The following is a 21324-nucleotide window of genomic DNA, read 5'->3' as shown; positions in this document are numbered from 1 at the left end:
CCTCCATGTGAATAACTTTCCCCCACCGCCCCCCGATCAGTAGATTTCCCAATTCTATGATAATGGTGTGTAACTAAGCTTTTGGTTAGGCATGTGACGACTGATGAAAACTGGTGTAACAAGTCATGAGTGCCCAGGGTAGATATTTAAGCCAAACCAGGGACATTTTACTGCAATCAGGGATCCATCACTGTGTTGGATGTTTCATTTGACAATGTACAAATATCACTTTGAGCTTGTTCCATAAGTCTTGTTGCTGGCGAGCTGTGGGCTTTACTCCATAAACATTTTTGTGATAGTGATTGTTATGGAAGCTAGTGTGATAGTAATGTCATTAACGCCTTCAAATTGGTTATCTATCGGTGGACACAGTTTAGTACCGGTTATTGAAAGCCTGGGTTGATAACCTTTATAAAGACTAAGTGGTCATAAGTAAGAAGCAGGTGTGCAGGGATGAGTAGAAAAGTGGGGGTTAATAATTAAATCTATCCTGAAATGCCTGTATCCTCTTAGGTCCACCCTCTAAGATGTCTTTCACAAATTATTATTGTTGATCTCACTGTTCCCTTTATGTTTGGTCACCTTTAGGACTAAGCCAATTCTTCAAATGATTTCAAGTGGAGGATCCAAAATGATGTTGTCCTCACAGATAAGTGTAATGTATCTGCTATGGTAGGGATTTTGCAATAGTAATGCAAAATCCACTTTGTATTTCTAGCCCTTTGTCATCATTAAGTATTGTATAGTGTGTTGGCACTTGCCTTAGTGCCTGGTGCAAACTTACTATACGATGACATGTTTGTCCGTCTTGATGTTGGCATTATCAGCATGAACTTTTTCTGTACAGCAATTCAGAATGGCTTTAGACAATTTTTATAGTGCTAGTTGATATACTGTCTATGTATTTTCAATTATTTTTTGTGTTTTCTTTGCTTGTGGGAACTGGGATTATGGAAGAGAGGCACATCATGTGTTCTGTGCAAATCCAAACCAGCGTTCTGTGAATAAGCATCAGAACACTACCCTGAAGCTGATGAGTTTACAAACCAACCATGATGTATGTATTTAGGAGCTTGCTTTTTTATTATCAATTTATATATATTTTTTTTAACCAATTTTGCCCCAAGCACTAATTGGGGTCCTTGTAGACATTGAAACCACTAACTGTATTCAAGAGTTTACTACTAGCAACACTGACCCATAAGCTGGAGGTTTATCAGGGAGATGTTTTGTAGTATTGAAGTTAAAAAGATAAAGCTTCCCAAATTGAAATCACACTTCATGATGCATTATGAACACAACGACTCAGGACAAATAAATAATTGGATTATTTTATTAGACTGCAACTAAGCTTGTTAACACTATCTATTTAAAGACTGTACAAAGAGTATGGTGCACTTTTTGGTTAGGTTCAATCAAAACATTCAGATAGCAATCCTTAAATGTGGATGAAGAACATGACAATATTTCTCACATGCTATCTGCACAAACAGCATTTATCCGAGACGACCACCCGAGTGGGCCTGACCATGTAAGTCAAATGAAACAAACTTAATAAAATCATCAAAATGATATAAAAAGGCTATCCATTTTATTTTAACTAAAAATACAAATTTACCCTACAAGAGGTCATTTGAGAAATCACTTAATACATGAAACAAGGCATTGTACAGTATGGTCCTTGAGAAATTTACACACAAAAAATATGTTTAGTGTACAGTAAAATAACACCTCTGGAAAAAGGTGTTTCAATATTCAACTTTAATCACAAATGTACAGGAATTTGGGATTATACATGCAATTTACTACAGAAGATGCATAAATTGCATGATTTAACTTAAGATACATGCAAATGCTGGATGATTTAAATTTGTGAAATATAAAAATAATAAAATACCACCTAATACTTAAAAAGAAAATATATATAAATCTTGACAACTCGGCTATCAAATTAGTTTAGTAACGTTGAGCAATTATATTAAGACACTGCTCAAAACATGCTTTTTAATGTGCCAGTTAGACCGTCTGCTCTGCAATGTTTGCTACCAGGTAGGAAGCACTTTTCTCTGATAAGGGGACAGTTCATTTAAACATTTTAACCTTCATTTGATGCCATTTTATTGCCAATCGTTAACTTTTGTGGGATGCTATTTGTGTTGCAATCCATATAACTACACAGTTAAATGTTTAACTGTGTTCTGAATTCAAATTTTAAATGTATCAGCCTACGCGAATCGAAAGCCATTCTTTCCGTAAACATTCATAGGCAATCATGGGTTAACAAAACTCAAATACTCATGGCTGCACACATACACACACTTCTTTTTGTAAAAGGCACCAAAAATCCAGACATTTAAAGAACAAAAACAGAGGCACCATGTTTGCAAGACCCCATGTGCTTATGGAATCAAAAATCCATTGCAGCAAGCTGCTAGGGAGTAAATTATTTATCCTGTCGTTTGAACAGTTTTCAAATTAAATGCAAAAGAAAAACGGTGTCCCTTTAGGCTCCTCCTCAATACAATCTTACTACAAACAATATTAGTATGCTGTGCCTAAAAGAAATAAAAATATACATATTCAAGAAAAATGTGAAGTCGGTCAATTTTCATCATTCATGTACAAACCACCATCAAGAATCATCCTCTGGATTCAATGTTACTAAACATAATTGTAGTGCATCAAATCTCGGAACAGGAACCCTCATATCAAGTATACAAATCTGATAAACAATAATGAAATAATTTCTTCTGGAATTCTATCATGTAAAAAGGTAAAGTTCCATTTGTTTAGTGACACTAAATGCAGGATGATTTAAGCTGCTGCTGAGAAAGCTTCTTCTGGGTTGAAATGACATGGCAGGGTACAGTCACTTAAAGAGCGAGCAGAAAAATAAATCTATTTGTGCCAACTGGATAATCAAGAATGAGGGTTTTTTCCAGCGTGAAAATAAACCAGCAATGGTTTCCCCAGACACGAAGGTTGAATAAAAATGTGGCACCAGTTTGCAAAAATGTACAGCAGCTGTTGTCTTGAGGTCAAAAGATGGTAACCCAGGCTTTTCAGACGGCTTCAGGATACATCTGCAGGAAGAAAACAATGTTTTTATTGGTAAATGCCAAATGTCACTGTTCCTTTAATGAAATAACAGTACACTACTGTAATGTTAGGTCTTAAAACTCACACCTATAGCTCCCTTCTTTAATAATATACCTTAGAGGACATTCTCTTTCAAACTCACAGCTGGAACTACATCCATGACCTACAAGAGCTACTGTATGGGAAGACCCATTCAAAACAATCTTTGCCCCAATCTGATCACTATACAGCCCATCACAAGAGAGACCAAAGAACCTACAAAGACAGGAAACGTGCAAGTTATTGTAATACATTCTTTACATTAATCCCCACTGAAAAGGGAACTTTTCCTGACCAAAGGGAATCTCGATACTGGTGTTCCACCATCTGCCCTCATCAATGGAACTCAATCTTGCTCCATTAAATGTACTAAGAAAATCTTGTAATGACCATTGGCATCAGCCCTCTGTACATGTTCAGGTATCAATAATAAAGAATCACTAACTTCAGTCTGACTGTTCATCTCCTGTTACCCTTTGCACCAAAGAAAAGCTTTAGCTGTTTTAGTTCAGCTTTACTCATGATGAAAATAGCGCTGCGAGGCAGTGTATTAAGCAGTATGAAATTATCAAGTGATGCACTGCAAGGTAATGCACAATCTCAACAAACATCTAAATAATAAAGCAGGTATAATCTCCTTGTATCCTGCTTCAATAATGTGCAATTCTCAATCTCTCTTTTTTTTTTTTTTTTAACTTTTTATTGAGCAGATTCAAGAAATACAAAAAAGCAATAATGATAAAAACTTGTGGCAGGACGAACAAATAATGAATACTAGGCGGTTAAATAACGCAGTAGACATCAATAGGAATCCAATTACATTTCTGAAAGCGAGAAAAGCGGAAAAAGAAAAGAAAAGAAAGCCATTTTTAAGGATAAAATTAACATTGAAGCGAAATTCACCTGAGATACAATAAAGCATTTATAGTGAACAAAGCCTTCAAATATACGTATATACTTATGTTTTAACAGGAGAATCGAATTAGTCCCTCAGTGACTCATACCAATTAGTTATTGGTAACCAAACTTGTTCCCCATGAAGTCGAGACTTTTTCCCTCTGGCTCCATAGATAGCTATTTCCTGCTTGTATATTGCCAGTAGTCTATTTAGCCATCCCTGGAAAGTTGGTGCTTCGGGATCTTTCCATCTTGTTGATAAAATTATTCTATAGACCGCAGTGCCTATGTAAATAGCAGGAATTTCTAGGTTGGTGAGACCGAGAGAATCATCATATCCTAACAAAAACAAAGTAGTTGATGTTTTTATCTCATGCCCAAAAATTTCGGCCCAATACTTAATGATGGCATTTTTAAGCTGTTTCAGTTTAGGGCAATCCGAAAACGTGTGTATAAGGTCAGCCGGACCTAGAGTACATCTGGGACACTTGTCGTGTTCTGTCTTACCCCAGGAGAACAGTTTGAAGGGGGTATAATATAAATTAAATGTAGTTTTATAAACTTGGGCCTTTAAATTAGAGGCGAGTAGGACTTTGGAAGACAGGTAGAGAGTCATATCTATATCTACATTAACATTGTTCAATTTGTTAGCCCAGCTGGTTTCTATATGTTCAAGGTCGTCGGGGTGATTTCTTATGAAAATATCATATAGATGACTTATTCTGGTACGGTGTTTTCCTAAGAGGTCTAGAAGTGGTATGGGTTTCAGTTCTATGTCGGATTTAATTTGTCTAAGACTTGTATAAATTTGAATAAATTTTAAATAGTCTGTGGGTTGAATATGATATTTCACATATACTTCATCAAATGTTGTTTTGCCCTCACTATCCAGAAAATCCCCAATAGTTATGATGCCCAGGTTCGCCCACCGCCTTGTTATATTATCATTGAGGAATTGCGGTATGACTGCGCTATCCCATAACGGTGTATATGTAGTGAATTTTGAGATTGAGAGCATTTTAGTAATTCTATTCCAAATTTTCCGGGCATCTATAAAGGTCTTAAATTTGATTTTTTTAAAGTAAGAAGGTTCTACTTGTCTCAATAGCAGACCTCTTGCTTTACTGCCCAGCATCAACTCATAGATTGATGGTATATAATGATCATGATTGTTGTTGTTACTGTTAGTACCTGGTATAAGCAAAACCATCATCGGTTGTAGGAAAGCGGCCCATAAATAATAAGTTAAATTTGGAATGGCTAAACCACCTCTGGAAGATGATAATGTCAGTTTTGCTAGGGCTTGCCTTGTCTTCCCATAGCTCCAGATAAAGGATGATAGCGCACGATCTAAAGTTTTAATTGTGTCGATACTGGGAAGAAGGGGAATTGCTCTAAATAAATATAAAATCTTTGGGAATACCACCATTTTAACGTAGTTACTCTCTACCAATTATAGAAAGATGAAGGTTATTTATTTTAAGTAAGTGTTTTTATTTTTTTAATTAGGGGGTCATAATTTATTGCATTAATTTCACTTATTTTTGGTGAGATATTCACTCCAAGATATTTTGCCAAATTAACTCTATAGAGGCTTATAAAAGGAGTATTGGCAGTAGATAGCACCATTGTTTTATCTTGGTTCAATGAGTATCCAGAATATAAACCAAAAGTACGGGTGATTTCTTCAATATTAGTTATAGCCTCAGTGGGGTTAGTTGTTAAAACCGCAACGTCATCGGCATAGGCAAGAACTTTAGTGTCATATATGCCAGCATTGATAGGTCTGATCGATGGTGATGTTAATAATTTGAGGATTAAGGGATTGATATATAAGGCGAACAATAATGGAGAGCACGGGCAACCTTGTCGTGTACCCCTTTGGATATTAATAATTGCAGACTCACATCCGCCCGTCATTACTTTTGCCTTGGGGTCTGCATAAAGGGCTTTAATAGATTTTATAAAGACCGGGCCAAAGTTGTTAACGGCTAATATTTCCCAAAGAAACTGCCAAGAGACCCGGTCAAAAGCTTTCTCAGCATCAAGCAAGATCAGCGACATCTGGTCCCCCCTTGCTCCCACGATGTCAAAAAGGGAGATCACTCTACGCGTATGATCCGTAGTGCTCTTACCGGGTATGAAACCATGCTGCCAGGGAGAGACCAGACGTTCGATGATCCTGCTCAAGCGATTAGCAAAGATTTTAGCATATATTTTTGAGCCTGAATTAATCAGGGATATTGGTCGATATGATGTTGTTAATTCTGGTGGCTTGTCTTTTTTAATAAAGATGACAATATTTGTTTGTTTCCAGGATTCAGGAGATTTACCAAGCCATTGTATCCCCAGAAAAAGATCATGCATAAATGGGATAATCAAGTTGCCCAATATTTTATAAAGGTCAGTAGGTATTTTGTCTGGCCCCGCCGCCTTTCCTGCTGCTAATTCGGCTAAGGCAAGTTCTACTTCAGCTATGGATATGTCTTTATCAAGCTCATCTTTTGTACCATCATCAATGCTGTTAGTCAAATTAGTCTCTTCCAACCAGTTCTCTAAGAAATCCTTGGTATCAACGACTGAACCTTGATCTTCATTTTGATACAATTTTTGATAATAATCATGAAAGCATTTAGTGATGTCCTCTTGAGTGGTATATTCCACTCCCCCCATATTTGATACTCTGGATGGAATTACGAGACTGTGATTGCCGAGTTCTAAGGGCAAGGTATCTCCCTACATTCTCGCCAGTCTCATAGATCTTACTCCGATTCGATTGGAGAATTTCGGCCGCCTTACGAGTTAGGTCGTTGTTAATCTCGGCTTTGAGCACTAAGATTTTACTTAGTATGTCTTCGGCCGGAATCCCCAAGCGCAACTGACTAGCATGTAAGTACTCTAATTCCATGAGTCTATTAGTCAATTGAATTTGCAATTTTTCCTGCTCTTTTTTTCGACTGGCGACAAAGGTAGCGGTCTCTCCCCTTAATGCAGCCTTGAAGCAGTCCCAAACATTGAACTGAGATGCACTATATTGATTAATATCAAAGAATTCTTGGGTCCATTGCCTGATATGAGCAATGTATGCTTGATTGACAAGAAGTTTGCGGTCAAATGTCCATTGTGGATAGGCCCTCTTAAAGTTGGGGACATCACATATTAAACAAAGTGCGTTGTGATCTGATATTGTCTTTGGGGCTTTAACAATAGAGGCATTAGAAGCAATATCGATGGTTGTGTATATATAATCAATACGTACATATTTCCTATGAGGATAGGAAAAATATGTATATCCGGGATCTCCGCCATTCTTTAATGACCATCTGTCACGAAGATTATGACTATGAATCAAATTTTGTAATGCCCTGAACACTCTTGGTTTTCGACCCAAATAAGTATGTTGGTTTTGATTATATTGTAGTTGGTCACTTGATAAATTGAAATCGCCACATAAGATTAGAGGGCCAGTCCATGATGCTAATTCTGAGTCTAGCTCAATAAATAATGTAGGGTCATCGATGTTGGGGCCATAAATAGAACATATGACAATTCCTATATTAAGTTGGGCAATGGCCCATCTACCGTAAATGTCAGCCTTTTTACGTGTTGGAGTGCCGAATCCTGTTCTTGCAAAAATAGTGACCCCCCTAGTTTTAGAGGTTTGTGTGGTTGCAACCAATGGGTTAAAGCCCGGGATGTTCAAATTATCAATCTCCCCAATCGGAATATGGGTTTCCTGTATACATATAATATCCCAGGAGTTTTGATTCACTAGTTGATTAAATTGAGCCCTCTTTCCTTTGTCATTAAGTCCTGCCACGTTCCAACAGCCTAATTTTAACTTCCCCATTTTATTGTTTTATTTTTTAGACAGTGCACATGAAGCGTAAATAGTAGTTTAATGTTCATACATAATCTTATAGTATTCTCAGATCTGCTCATTTTACAACACATTTTTCCCCCCTTCCCCCCCGCCCCTCCCAACAAAACACCCACACAACTCCCCCCCTACACACCCCCCCCAACCCACCCAAACACCCCAGAAAAAGGCAACAAGACTCCATAAGAGTCTTTTGTGATGGTTTAGCAATATCTGACCGACACCGGAAAAAACAATACGACCCAAAAAAAAAAAAAAAAAAAAAAAAAAAAAAAAAGGAACAAACAAGCAGAAAGGGAGAAAAAGCAGAGCAAAGCCGCACGAAAATCAGAGAGAGAGGAGTGACCAGAAATTGTTTGTCCTTCTCTCTACAATGTATAGTGCAATTAAACAGTCATTTAGACACCGTGAATCGCCCTCGCTCTAAGTTTTGCATACTAATTGCAAATTTAAGAGAGGTAGTCCAACAATGCCGATGATATAAGGCGTTTATAAAGTGGTTTAAGCATTTTACTTTAAGCTGTCAAGGTACTCTTTAGCCTTAATCTCGGATGTGAAAAACTTAATTTGCCCACCATTGATCACTTTTAACTTAGCCGGGTTGTTAAGATATACCGTTACATTCTTCTCTTGGAAAGGTTTAATTAGCTGTCTTAATCTCCATCTGCGTTCAACTGTGTAATGGCAAAAGTCAGGGCGCACGAAATAGGAGATGGTATCTTTGCTGCAAGGTTTATCCGGCTTAGCTTTATCGGAGATGGCTTGTCGAAGCATAAAGTTTCCAAAATAAACTAAAATCGCTCGTGGGTATTTCCCAGCTACAGCCGTAGATTTTGGAATTAAAGGAACTCTGTGCGCTCGCTGTACCTCGTATTTCCAGTCCCAGGCAGCAAGTTCAGGTAGTGTATCGCGCAGCAACTGTATGATAAAGGATCGACAATCTTCGCCCTCGATTTTCTCTGGAACACCAAGAACGCGAAGGTTATTCCTGCGAAGTCTATTTTCATAGTCCTCCAAATTTCCATCTAGTATCTTTAAGTTCTGCCTCATGTGCCTCAAGCCGATCATTTACTCTGGTAGCATCGGTTTCATTCTGAACGATCCGCGCCTCTATGTCGTGCAGCCTTTCTGTAAAAGCGCCCATCGTTTTTGATAATTTTCGGACAACCCCTTGGACCTTCTGCACAGCTACTCTCGCTTTGCGACTGTCTCTTGAGGTCTCTTCACGATGAGAAGCAATGGCCTGTAACACTGTTTCCATGACTTGAGACAATGTCGCACCAGTTACACCAGAGTCATCAGGTTGTGGACCAGCTTGCTGACTGTTTGCGGCTTGATTTAAATTTGATGCCTGTGGCGTGACAATAATATTTTGATTTTGACTAGCATTCAAAACAGTTGGAGTGTAATCCCAAGTTAGTTCGTTTGTTCCTTGACAGCCTGCTTTCGCCTTTTTAAGTACTGTCCGTTTTTTATCACGTGGTTCCCTTGAAGGATTGAAGTCAGAATCTGTACTGGTGTACGAGTCAGAATCGTTCTCACCCTCATCCACCTCGTCCTCTGTGTCGCCGGACAAACTAAAGTCTTCTGATAATGAGTAGAAGTCAGTTATATCTTTATCTTTATCTTTGTCCGCCTCAGTTGTCTCAATATGATCAGTATAATGATCGCTTGTCTCGCCATTGACTATTTTGACTATTTTAGGTTCTCCATTCCGATTTAACAGAAGTTCAGCTGTCTCTTCCCTCTCAGTTATTGGCCGGACCGTAGTATAGGGTGATTGAGTTAAAGGAACTATTGAAGTTCCCCTGACCGGCTCGAACGGCACTAACGGACAATTGCTGTCACTGCCACTGCCAACATAAGGATAAGGACTGTCTGGTCCTGTGACTGGAGCGAAGGTAGCTAGGGTCTGTGGCTGAGTGGCTAATGTCTCCAAAGTCTCAGAATTAAATACAGAGATATCTTGACCATTGGTGATATTAGTAATCCTAGGAGCAAAAGCAGAAGCAGGAAGAATCGCTTGACTTACCGGGGTGTTCGCAGCATCCGACCCCTCAGCAATTAGCAGAGCGTCTTGTCCTCCATTGCAGCCTTTATTATGCTCTGGTATATCAGAGCCAGGAATCTTCCTCATCTGCTTCAGGCTATCAGTATTCTCGATATTATCAATATCAATATCGATATCAATTTCAACAGCTGTTAAGGCAGCCACTCCGGCTGTTGTAGTATCGCTAGCATCTACCTCCTTCAGCTCCTTTGACTGGCCACGCCGAGTCTGCCTGTGTTGGAGTCTCTGATTGGCAGCACGCATCATTGTCAGAACAGTGGGAGCACTTACAGAGGCGGAAGCAGACGAAAATGCGGTAGACTTTTTATTAAGGACCTCAGAACCATGGGACGAGACTCTTGTAATTGGACCCCCCGCATACTCCTCTCGGGACGTCCCGCGTCTGTTGTTCATTTCTTGCTCACGCAGTGCTAGACGGGTCGTTCTAGCTTTGGCGGCTGCAGAACTGAGAGCCGCGCTTTTGGGAGGCATGGTATCAGCGCCGTGCTTAACCTGCAGTTCGTGCTCGGAGCCACTGCCGCCACCGCTACCGCCACAGCCGCCGCAACTCTGATGTGAGCGCTCAGGGAGAGGATGAGTGCCGAGGAGGAGGCGGCCACCAACCAGTGAACGCAGGACGGCACGTCCGACGATAGAAGCAATTCTCAATCTCAATGACTGTATTTCTGCCAGCATGGTATCCCGCCACTGCCCTGTCCACAATTCTTTACCTGTCACTCCATACAAGGCGGTTCACTTCTCCAGCAACCCTAAATTCTAGCTTTTATTTTAAACAGGTGAAGTAGTAGTGTTATGGTCTGAGTAAGAGATCAAATGTCCTCCCACCTTAGCTAAGCTCACATCGCCCCCCTCCGTTACCGACCGGATGCCCCAGGCTCCTGAGAGGCAGGTTATCAGACTCCACTTGTGTCCCGCCCCCTATCAACCTTAACCCCTTCGATGCTCATGACGGAGCGGTTCCGTCATGAGCATCGGTTGGGCTGTGCTTATGACGGAACCGCTCCGTCATGAGCACAGCCCCCGGGAGAAGCATGGCGCTCCCCCCCTGGGGCATCGATCGTGCTCCCACAGAGGGGGATGGCAGCGGAAGAGCTTCCGCTGCCACCCCCGAGCCCCCCACGCTTCCCCATGACGTCAGCGCGCACAGTGCGCGCTGACGTCATCAGGAAGCGTTGGACGCGCTGGAATCCATTTCTTCCAGCGCGTCCAAGGGAGCAGAGGTAGGTTTGCTTGTCCAGTGGGGGCCGCGGGGGTGATATCTTTAGTATTGAGGCATCGGGGGAGAGTAAAGAGTATTTCCTCTCCCCTGATGTCTCAATACAGGGCATTCCTGCTCCACGATCGCGCACAGCGTCGCGATCGTGGAGCAGGGATGCCCCACTAGACACCAGGGATGTGTGTTTTGGAATTTGGGAAGCGACCCCTTGGGCAAGGGTCGCTTCCTAGGGGTGCAAAAATTTTCGAAAGTCTATTCTGCCCCCCCCCCCCCCCCCCCCCCCCCGAGGGCAGATCGGTCGTCTTTCTGCCCGTTTCTGCTCCCGGGGGGGGGAGCAGAAAAGCCCACTAGACACCAGGGATGTCTTTTTCTTTATGTAGGAAGCGGCCCCTTGGGCAAGGGTCGCTTCCTTTGCGGCCTAATTATTTAGAAGACTTTTCTGCCCCCCCCCCCGGGGGCAGATCGGTCATCTTTCTGTCCGTTTCAGCTCCCAGGGGGGGGGGGGGGGGGCAGAAAAGCCCACTAGACACCAGGGAGGTCTTCTTTTTTATTTAGGAAGCGACCCCTTGGGCAAGGGTCGCTTCCTTTGGGGCATAAATAATGGGAAGACTTTTCTGCCCCCCGTGAGGGCAGATCGGTCGTCTTTCTGTCCGTTTCTGCTCCCAAGGGGGGCAGAGAAGCCCACTAGGGATGTATTTTTCTGCATGAGGAAGCGACCCCTTGGCAAAAACTGTTTGCATTTGTGCTCGATGTGTATTTTGTTGTCTTGTGAGTAATTTGTTTTTTTATTCTTCTTTCTAGTTGGATATCGTTGATTTTTGCTGTGTCACTGCAAAGTAGGTGCTGGTGAGTGTAGCTGTCTCTTGTAATTGAATTCTATAGTTTTTGAGTACATTGATCATTGTGATAAAGGTACACATTTCTTTACTTACTTGGTTTGCACATTGTTGGTTGTTGTTGACTTGTTTGTGCAGTCTTCAATCTTAGTAAGTATAATGGCTAGCCGCAGGATTACTGCTCAGCAGGTTGTTGGTTTGCTGTTTGAGTCTTCCTCTGATATTGGTCCAGAGACTGACTGCATCTGAGGGAGAGGAGGCAGGGGACGATTCTGGCAGTGAGTTTTCTCTCCGTATGGAGTCATCGGATGATGAAGATACTCTTAGTGCGGATGAAGTGCCTGTGTTAGAAGAGGAGACTGATGTGCCGATAGTGCAGCAAGAGGCATCTGGGCTGCAGCCTGGGGCTGCAAGGCTTCCCGTTGGTGTAGTGCGGCAAGAGGCTTCTGGGCTGCAGCCTGCGGCTGCAAGGCTTCCCGTTGGTGTAGTGCGGCAAGAGGCATCTGGGCAGCAGGCTGGGGCTGCAAGGCTTCCCTTTGAAAGTGATGACCTCTGGGTTGCCCCTGGCATGGTGCAGCCGGCATTGCCAGAGTTTACTGGTGTTCCAGGGACTAGAGTGAATACTGAAAACTTTTTGCCGGTAAATTTTTTTCAGTTGTTTATGGACGATGTATTTTTGGCAGAGATTGTTGAGCAGACTAATTTGTATGCCGAACAGTTTTTGAGGGACAACAGTGCCAGACTTAGGCCCTACTCTAGAGCTACCCGGTGGACTCCCACAAATGTTGAAGAGATGAAGTTCTTGGGTTTAACTTTTTTGATGGGCTTGCTAAGGAAGCCATCAATGTCTTCATATTGGTCTAGCAGTCCCTTGATGGCAACGTCTATTTTTCCGGCAGTCATGAGTCGTGACAGGTATTTGCTTCTGCTTCGGATGATGCATTTTGTTGATAATGGTTTAGCGTTGCCACGAGATCACCCTGATTGTGACCGTCTTTTTAAGATTAGGCCTGTCCTTGATCACTTTGCTGATCGATTTTCTGAGATTTATGCCCCTGGGAAAGAAATTGCAGTGGATGAGTCTTTGGTGTTGTTCAAGGGCCGCTTGGTTTTTAGGCAATACATTCCTAGTAAGAGGGCACGCTATGGAATAAAGCTGTATATGCTGTGTGACAGTAGGACTGGATATGTGTCTAATTTCAGGGTGTACACCGGTAAGGAATCTAGGATTAACCTCCCTGGTTGTCCGTCCACTTTTGGAGTGACTGAGAAACTTGTTTGGGAACTTGGTAGAGGATTTTTCAACAAAGGCCACCATTTATATGTAGATAACTTCTACACTGGTGTGTAGTTGTTCAGGGAATTGGCCAAAGTGGACACTGTTGCTTGTGGCACAATCCGCTCTAACCGTAAAGGTTTCCCGAAAGAACTTGTTTGTCAAAAGCTTGTGCGGGGACAGTGCAGTGCGTTGCGTTGCCAGGAGCTTCTTGCTGTGAAGTTTTCAGACAGGAGAGATGTCTACATGCTGACTACCATCCATGATGAAAGCACTGCACCTGTGACTGTTTGGGGTCAGGTCGCTGAAGCGCGCAAACCTGTGTGCATTTTAGACTATAATAGGCACATGGGTGGTGTTGACAGAGTAGCTCAGAGGTTGGAACCTTACGCTGCTCTTCGCAAGGCTTACATTTGGTACAAGAAGTTGGCTATCCATCTTTTCCACTTGGCAATGTTTAATGCTTTTGTTGTGTTCCAGGATTCTTGCCCTGCGTCAAAGATGACTTTTGCTAAGTTTCAGGAGTCTGTAATAGGCAGCCTTGTTGTAGTGGAACAGGCAAGTGTTCCTAGAGTTGGAGTGGTGGAGGATGTTGCTAGATTGAAAGATCTCCACTTTCCAGATCACATTCCACCCACACCCTCAAAAGATTTTCCCAGTAGGAGATGTAGAGTCTGTTGGTGAAGAGGTACGCGGAAGGAGAGTCATATGTACTGCCCTGACTGTCCTTCTCATCCTGCACTGTGTCTTCCTGCTTGTTTTAGAGCGTACCACACGCGAAAGAATTATTGGGAGCATTCATGAGTGGTAAAGTGAACTGCCTGGTCTGTATTCTTTGGATAATTTGATTCTGTTTCAAGGCTGGTGTTAGTGCAATGTATTTAGTTGCTGATTTTCTGTTAGAAGATTTGTATCTATTTGCGATTTGTTTGGGTTTTTATTTTTGTCTAAAAAAATCCTAAATGTGATGGCGGTGTGTGTAGGCTTGCACTTGGCTGTTGGTGTGTGGACTGGCACTTGGTTGGTGGTGTGCGTGGAATGGTGCTTGGCTGGCGGTGAGCGTGGAATGGCGGTGTGCATGGACTGGTGCGTGGCTGGTGGTGTGCGTGGACTGGAGCTTGTCTGGCGGTGTGCGTGGAATGGTGCTTGGCTGGCAGTGTGCGTGGAATGGTGCTTGGCTGGCAGTGTGCGTGGACTGGTACCTGGCTGGTGGTGTGCGTGGACTGGTACTTGGCTGGTGGTGTGCGTGGACTGGTGCTTGGCTGGTGGTGTGCGTGGACTGGTGCTTGGCTGGTGGTGTCCATGAACTGGAGCTTGGCTGGTGGCATGTGTGGAATGGTGCTTGGTTGGCGGTGTGCGTGGAATGGTGCTTGGCTGGCGGTGTGCGTGGACTGGTACTTGGCTGGCGGTGTGCGTGGACTGGTGGTGTGTGCGGACTGGTGCTTGGCTGGAGGTGTCCGTGGACTGGAGCTTGGCTGGTGGTGTGCGTGGACTGGAGCTTGGCAGGCGGTGTGCGTGGAATGGTGCTTGGCTGGCGTTGTGCGTGGACTGGTACTTGGCTGGCGGGGGAGGGGGGACTGGTACTTGGCTGGCGGGGGGGGGGGGAGGGGGGGACTGGTACTTGGCTGGCGGGGGGGGGGGGGGGGGAACTGGTGGTGTGTGCGGACTGGTGCTTGGCTGAGGGGTCAGTGGAATGGTGCTTGGCTGGCGGTGAGCGTGGAATGGCGGTGTGCATGGACTGGTGCGTGGCTGGTGGTGTGCGTGGACTGGAGCTTGTCTGGCGGTGTGCGTGGAATGGTGCTTGGCTGGCAGTGTGCGTGGAATGGTGCTTGGCTGGCAGTGTGCGTGGACTGGTACTTGGCTGGTGGTGTGCGTGGACTGGTACTTGGCTGGTGGTGTGCGTGGACTGGTACTTGGCTGGTGGTGTGCGTGGACTGGTGCTTGGCTGGTGGTGTCCATGAACTGGAGCTTGGCTGGTGGCATGTGTGGAATGGTGCTTGGTTGGCGGTGTGCGTGGAATGGTGCTTGGCTGGCGGTGTGCGTGGACTGGTACTTGGCTGGCGGTGTGCGTGGACTGGTGGTGTGTGCGGACTGGTGCTTGGCTGGAGGTGTCCGTGGACTGGAGCTTGGCTGGTGGTGTGCGTGGACTGGAGCTTGGCAGGCGGTGTGCGTGGAATGGTGCTTGGCTGGCGTTGTGCGTGGACTGGTACTTGGCTGGCGGGGGAGGGGGGACTGGTACTTGGCTGGCGGGGGGGGGGGGGAGGGGGGGACTGGTACTTGGCTGGCGGGGGGGGGGGGGGGGAACTGGTGGTGTGTGCGGACTGGTGCTTGGCTGGAGGGGTCAGTGGACTGGAGCTTGGCTGGCGGTGTGCGTGGATTGGCAATTGCCTGCCGGTGTGCCTGGACTGGCGATTGGCTGGCGGTGTGCCTGGACTGGCGCTTGGCTGGCGGTGTGCCTGGACTGGCGCTTGGCTGGCGGTGTGCCTGGACTGGCGCTTGGCTGGCGGTGTGCCTGGACTGGCGCTTGGCTGGCGGTGTGCCTGGACTGGCGCTTGGCTGGCGGTGTGCCTGGACTGGCGCTTGGCTGGCGGTGTGCCTGGACTGGCGCTTGGCTGGCGGTGTGCCTGGACTGGCGCTTGGCTGGCGGTGTGCCTGGACTGGCGCTTGGCTAGCGGTGTGCGTGGACTGGCGCTTGGCTAGCGGTGTGCGTGGACTGGCGCTTGGCTAGCGGTGTGCGTGGACTGGCGCTTGGCTAGCGGTGTGCGTGGACTGGCGCTTGGCTAGCGGTGTGCGTGGACTGGCGCTTGGCTAGCGGTGTGCGTGGACTGGCGCTTGGCTAGCGGTGTGCGTGGACTGGCGCTTGGCTAGCGGTGTGCGTGGACTGGCGCTTGGCTAGCGGTGTGCGTGGACTGGCGCTTGGCTAGCGGTGTGCGTGGACTGGCACTTGGCTAGCGGTGTGCGTGGACTGGCGCTCGGCTAGCGGTGTGTGTGGACTGGAGCTCAGCTGGCTGTGTGTGAGTAGTGACTTTCTGCTGGTCACTACACACACTGCTAGCTGAGTGCCAGTCCACGCAATCCATCAGCATGTGTAGTTGCTGTGTCTGGATTGTGGGCGTGTGATAGTGATGGGCCCTTGAATGGCGCTGTGTGCTGGTGTGAGTTTTGTTATGTGATGGGCCCGCGGCTGGCGGTGTGGATGGTTTTGTATGTCTCACACGTGTGAAAGGTGTATGAATGGCCTGTAAAGAGGTTGGTGCCTTGTCGTGGCTTTTCAGCTCACGAGCTGTGAGTCAATGGTTCAGTTTCTCGCCCTTTCAATTATTACAAGTGCATTTCATGTTTTGTGAAATCACTTGCTAATACAATTGAATCTACTGAACCATCACTCACCCTCGTGCCAAATCCAACCAGTATGTGTGTGTGCTTGCGGATTAGATGGCTGTGCAGTAATATTTGTTTTTCTGAAGCAGGGTGTACCTTGTCCCTTTTTGGTGAATTTTGTACTGTGTTGCTTTTGTACCTGTTGATGCGAATGATCTTGTTTGTATCGCGTATGAAAGGTGTGTGAATGGCCTGTAAAGTGGTTGGTGCCTTGACGTGGCTTTACAGCTCACGAGCTGCGAGTCATTGGTTTGTTTTTTTGTGAATTTAATTATTGACAGTGCATTTCATTTTTGTGAAATCTCTAGTTAATAAAATGTAATGCACTGAACCATGACTCGCCCTCGTGCCAAATCCAACCAGTATGTGTGTGTGTGTTTGAGGAATAGATGGTTGTGCAGCAATGTTTGTCCTTAGTTTCTCTGCCAAGGTACACTTTCCATGTAAGAATAACCCACCAACTGTAGATATTGTTGAAAACCGATGGGAGTTCATGGTGATGTCTCTCTTGTGAATTCAAACATTTTTTTTTATCCCCAATGTCCTGCAAACCTCAAAATGTCTGCCACATTTTCTTCGCAATTTTACTCCAAAATTCTCACGCTGTAGGAACAATAGTTAATCTGGTTTTGCAAGGGGGGTCACTTTGGTTTTTGGCCCGGTGCTCGGCGGCCATCTAGGGAAACCTACCAAACCCACACATTTCTGAAAACTAGACACCCGGCGGCTTCCAGGGAGGTATGGCTTGCGTGGATCCCCCAACGTTTCCTTACCCAGAATCCCCTGCAAACCTCAATTTTATCTGAAAAAAAAAATCACTTTTTTCACACATTTTGGGGTGGGAAAGTTGTGGCATCACCGGGCTCACACAAATTTACCACCACCCAGCGTTCCCCCAGGTCTCCCGGTAAAAATGGTGCCTCACTTGTGTGGGAGGCCCAAGTACCCGCGGCAGGCAAGGGCCCAAAACGTAGTGAGGTGACATCAAAATGGCCTATTGCAAAACCACCTGGTTTTGCAAGGGGGGTCACTTTGGTTTTTGGCCCGGTGCTCGGCGGCCATCTAGGGAAACCTACCAAACCCACGCATTTCTGAAAACTAGACACCCAGCGGCTTCACTGTGTGGGAAAACCAAAGGAAATGATGGACGGAGTGTTGAACATTGCAAGCACTCACCCCCAGTCAACTGATCTGAGTTTAATCCATCACCGTTCTTTAGCCCACTCTGCCACCCCAGTTCAGACATTGCCATATGCAAATCAGTCTGACCCTGTGCCTCATGGGAACAGTCCAGCCCGAACTGCCAAGCCATGTCTTCCCTGGACCATGTCTGAACTGGGGTGGCAGAGTGGGCTAAAAACGGTGATGGATCAAACCCAGATCTGTTGACTGGGTGTGAGTGTTTGATTGGTTCTGATGCTCCGTCCATCGCCACACCCTTTTGTACCGCTTTGTTCGCCATAAGTTGGCAGGGTATGCTCAGATGTGAGTCCCTTGCTCACTTTGCCACTGGATTCAAGCAAGCCTGGCTGAAGACAGCTGAAATGCCAGAAACCGGTCCTAGGACGCTTGTTTCCGGTCCAGGGAAGGCATGGCTTGGCAGTTCGGGCTGGACTGTTCCCATGAGGCACAGGGTCAGACAGATTTGCATATGGCCATGTCTGAACTGGGGTGGCAGAGTGGGCTAAAGAACGGTGATGGATCAAACCCAGATCTGTTGACTGGGTGTGAGTGTTTGATTGGTTCTGATGCTCCGTCCATCACCACCCCCTTTTGTATCACTTGTGTGGGAGGCCCAAGTACCCGCGGCAGGCAAGGGCCCAAAACGTAGTGAGGTGACATCAAAATGGCCTATTGCAAAACCACCTGGTTTTGCAAGGGGGGGTCACTTTGGTTTTTGGCCCGGTGCTCGGCGGCCATCTAGGGAAACCTACCAGACCCACGCATTTCTGAAAACTAGACACCCGGGGGCTTCCAGGGAGGTATGGCTTGCGTGGATCCCCCAACGTTTCCTTACCCAGAATCCCCTGCAAACCTCAATTTTAGCTGAAAAAAAAAAATCACTTTTTCACACATTTTGGGGTGGGAAAGTTGTGGCATCACCAGGCTCACACAAATTTACCACCACCCAGCGTTCCCCCAGGTCTCCCGGTAAAAATGAATATGCTACTTACCAGTATGCATCTGTTCTTGGCATGTAGGGCTGCTGACATTCATATCTGTGCATAGATCGCCGCCTAGTGTTGGGTCCGGATGTTTGCACGTTGTTGTCCTGGAAGAGTCTTCGAAGTATCCTTGGATAGGTGACTCCTCCCCTGGACTACAGTGCGCATGGGCATCCTCTCCATCCTCAGATTGTTTTTCGCCATTGTGGCAGTGATGGAGTAGATACAGAAAGTGATGACCATGCTTGCAATAATTCTGAGAGCTGCAGCTGCGACAGGCGCCGGGGAGGAGGGAGGGCGATATGAATGTCAGCAGCCCTACATGCCAAGAACAGATGCATACTGGTAAGTAGCATATTCAGTTCGAGGCATGTGGGCTGCTGAATTCATATCTGTGCATAGAATACATAGCAGTGCCCTCTATTGGCGGCGGCTGCCCGTGCCAGCTGCAGCGGTCTGAAAAAGTGTTTTGAGAACAGCCTGTCCTACAGCTGCCTGCTGTTTTGACTGCACATCTACGCAATAGTGTTTTGTAAATGTGTGTGTAGTGGACCATGTGGCTGCTCTGCATATATCATGCAGGGGAATGTTTCCTAGGAAGGCCATGGAAGCCCCCAACTTGCGTGTTGAGTGGGCTCGTGGTGGAATAGTTAATGTGCGTTTTGCCTTTTGATAACAGATTTGAATACACTTAACTATCCATCTGGCTATCCCTGCTTTGGAGATGGCGTTACCTTTGTGGTGTGGGGCAAAGGCAACGAACAGTTGTTTTGTCTTCCTGAAGGGTTTAGTCCTGTCGATGTAGTACATGAGGGCCCTCCGTACATCTAGTGTATGTAATGCCCTCTCTGCAACAGTTTGTGGGTTTTGGAAGAAAACGGGCAGTTCAATAGTCTGGTTCATGTGGAACTGCGATATTACCTTGGGCATGAATTTGGGGTTGGTACGTAGTACGACCCTGTTGGCGTGAACCTGAATAAATGGCTCTTGAACGGTTAGTGCCTGGAGTTCACTAACTCTTCTTAGGGAAGTGATCGCTACCAGGAAGGCTACTTTCCAGGTAAGGAATTGAATCTCGCATGAGTGTAGAGGTTCAAAGGGTGGACCCATCAGGCGTGTGAGGACCAAGTTGAGGTTCCACATTGGAGCCGGTGGGTGACTAGGTGGAATGACTCGTTTGAGTCCTTCCAAGAATGCTTTGATGGCAGGCACTCTGAAGAGAGAGAGGTGCTGCCTGGTTTGCAGATAGGCTGATATTGCGGTCAAATGGACCCGTATAGAGGTGTACGCCAGATTGCATCGGTATAGGTGTAAGAGGTAACATATGATGTTGTGGATGGATGCGTCCAGCGGGTTAATGTCATTATTACCGCAATAAATGACGAACCGTTTCCATTTGGCTGCATAGCAAGCTCTTGTAGTGGGTCTCCTGGCCTCCTTGATGATGTCCATACAGTCAGGTGGCAGATTGAGATAGCCAAACTCTAGGACTTCAGGAGCCAGATCGCCAGGTTCAGCTGTTGCGGATCTGGGTGCTGAACCTCTCCATGGTTCTGCGTCAAATGCGCGGGTTTGATCCGCAGCCTTTGATGCGGTACCACGGAAAGTTCGAGGAAGGTGGTGTACCACGGCTGGCGTGCCCACGTGGGAGCAACTAGGACGAGTGTCAGGGAGTGTTGTCGGAGTTTGCGAGCCACCAGCGGTATCAACGGTGCTGGAGGAAAAGCGTACGCAAATTTGCCGGACCAGTTCATCCATATCGCATTGCCCTGCGACTGCGGGTGTGGGAACCTGGCGGCGAAGCTTTGGCATTTTGCGTTTTCGCTTGTCGCGAATAGGTCTATTTCTGGGTGACCCCACTGCTGGAAGTACGGTTGGAGTACCGATGGGTGTAACTCCCACTCGTGCATCTGGTGGCTGTGTCTGCTGAGCAGATCCGCCATCTGGTTGTCCTTGCCGGGGAGGTGTTCCGCCATGAGGAACATGTTCCTCTGAATGGCCCACTTCCACATGCTCTGAGCCAGATGAGACAACTGTGGAGAGTGTGTCCCTCCCTGCTTCTGTATGTAGTACATTGCGGTCATGTTGTCCGTCCGGATCAACACGACCTTGTTGCACAGATGTACTTTGAAAGCCTTCATGGCCAGGAAGATTGCCATCAGTTCCAGAAGGTTGATGTGCATCTTCTTCTGTTGTGTCGTCCATAGTCCCTGCACTGTGTAGTGGAGTACATGAGCTCCCCATCCCTGGAGAGACGCGTCCGCTGTCAGTACTATTTGCGGAACAGGCTCTTGGAACGGTCGGCCCTTGCAAAGGTTTTGTGGATTCCACCAATGCAGAGAGTTGTATGCCCGACCGCTCACCAACACTAGGTCTTTCAACTGTCCTTGAGCCTGATTCCACTGACGTGCTAGGCACTCCTGAAGTGGGCGCATACGTAATCTCGCGTGCGGGACTATGAAGA

At 46.0% G+C, this 21324-nt stretch overlaps 1 protein-coding gene across 1 annotated transcript in view; it reads right to left on the bottom strand.

Moving 5' to 3' along the window:
- Nucleotides 1–1319: 1319 nt before the first annotated feature.
- The window catches only part of AKIRIN1 (akirin 1), a 214579-nt gene continuing 194574 nt past the window's right edge, over nt 1320–21324 (bottom strand). The window contains exon 5 of the mRNA XM_085647865.1: nt 1320–3083. Within this exon, the coding sequence (XP_085503991.1) occupies nt 3073–3083 (11 nt within the window). The 3' untranslated portion in view covers nt 1320–3072. The remainder of the gene's footprint in view (nt 3084–21324) is intronic.

This window comes from Triturus cristatus, chromosome 3_2, assembly GCF_964204655.1.
Source record: "Triturus cristatus chromosome 3_2, aTriCri1.1, whole genome shotgun sequence".
Lineage (NCBI taxonomy): Eukaryota > Metazoa > Chordata > Amphibia > Caudata > Salamandridae > Triturus > Triturus cristatus.
Note: the sequence above shows the minus strand (reverse complement) of the source record. Positions and strands in the feature narration are given on the sequence as shown.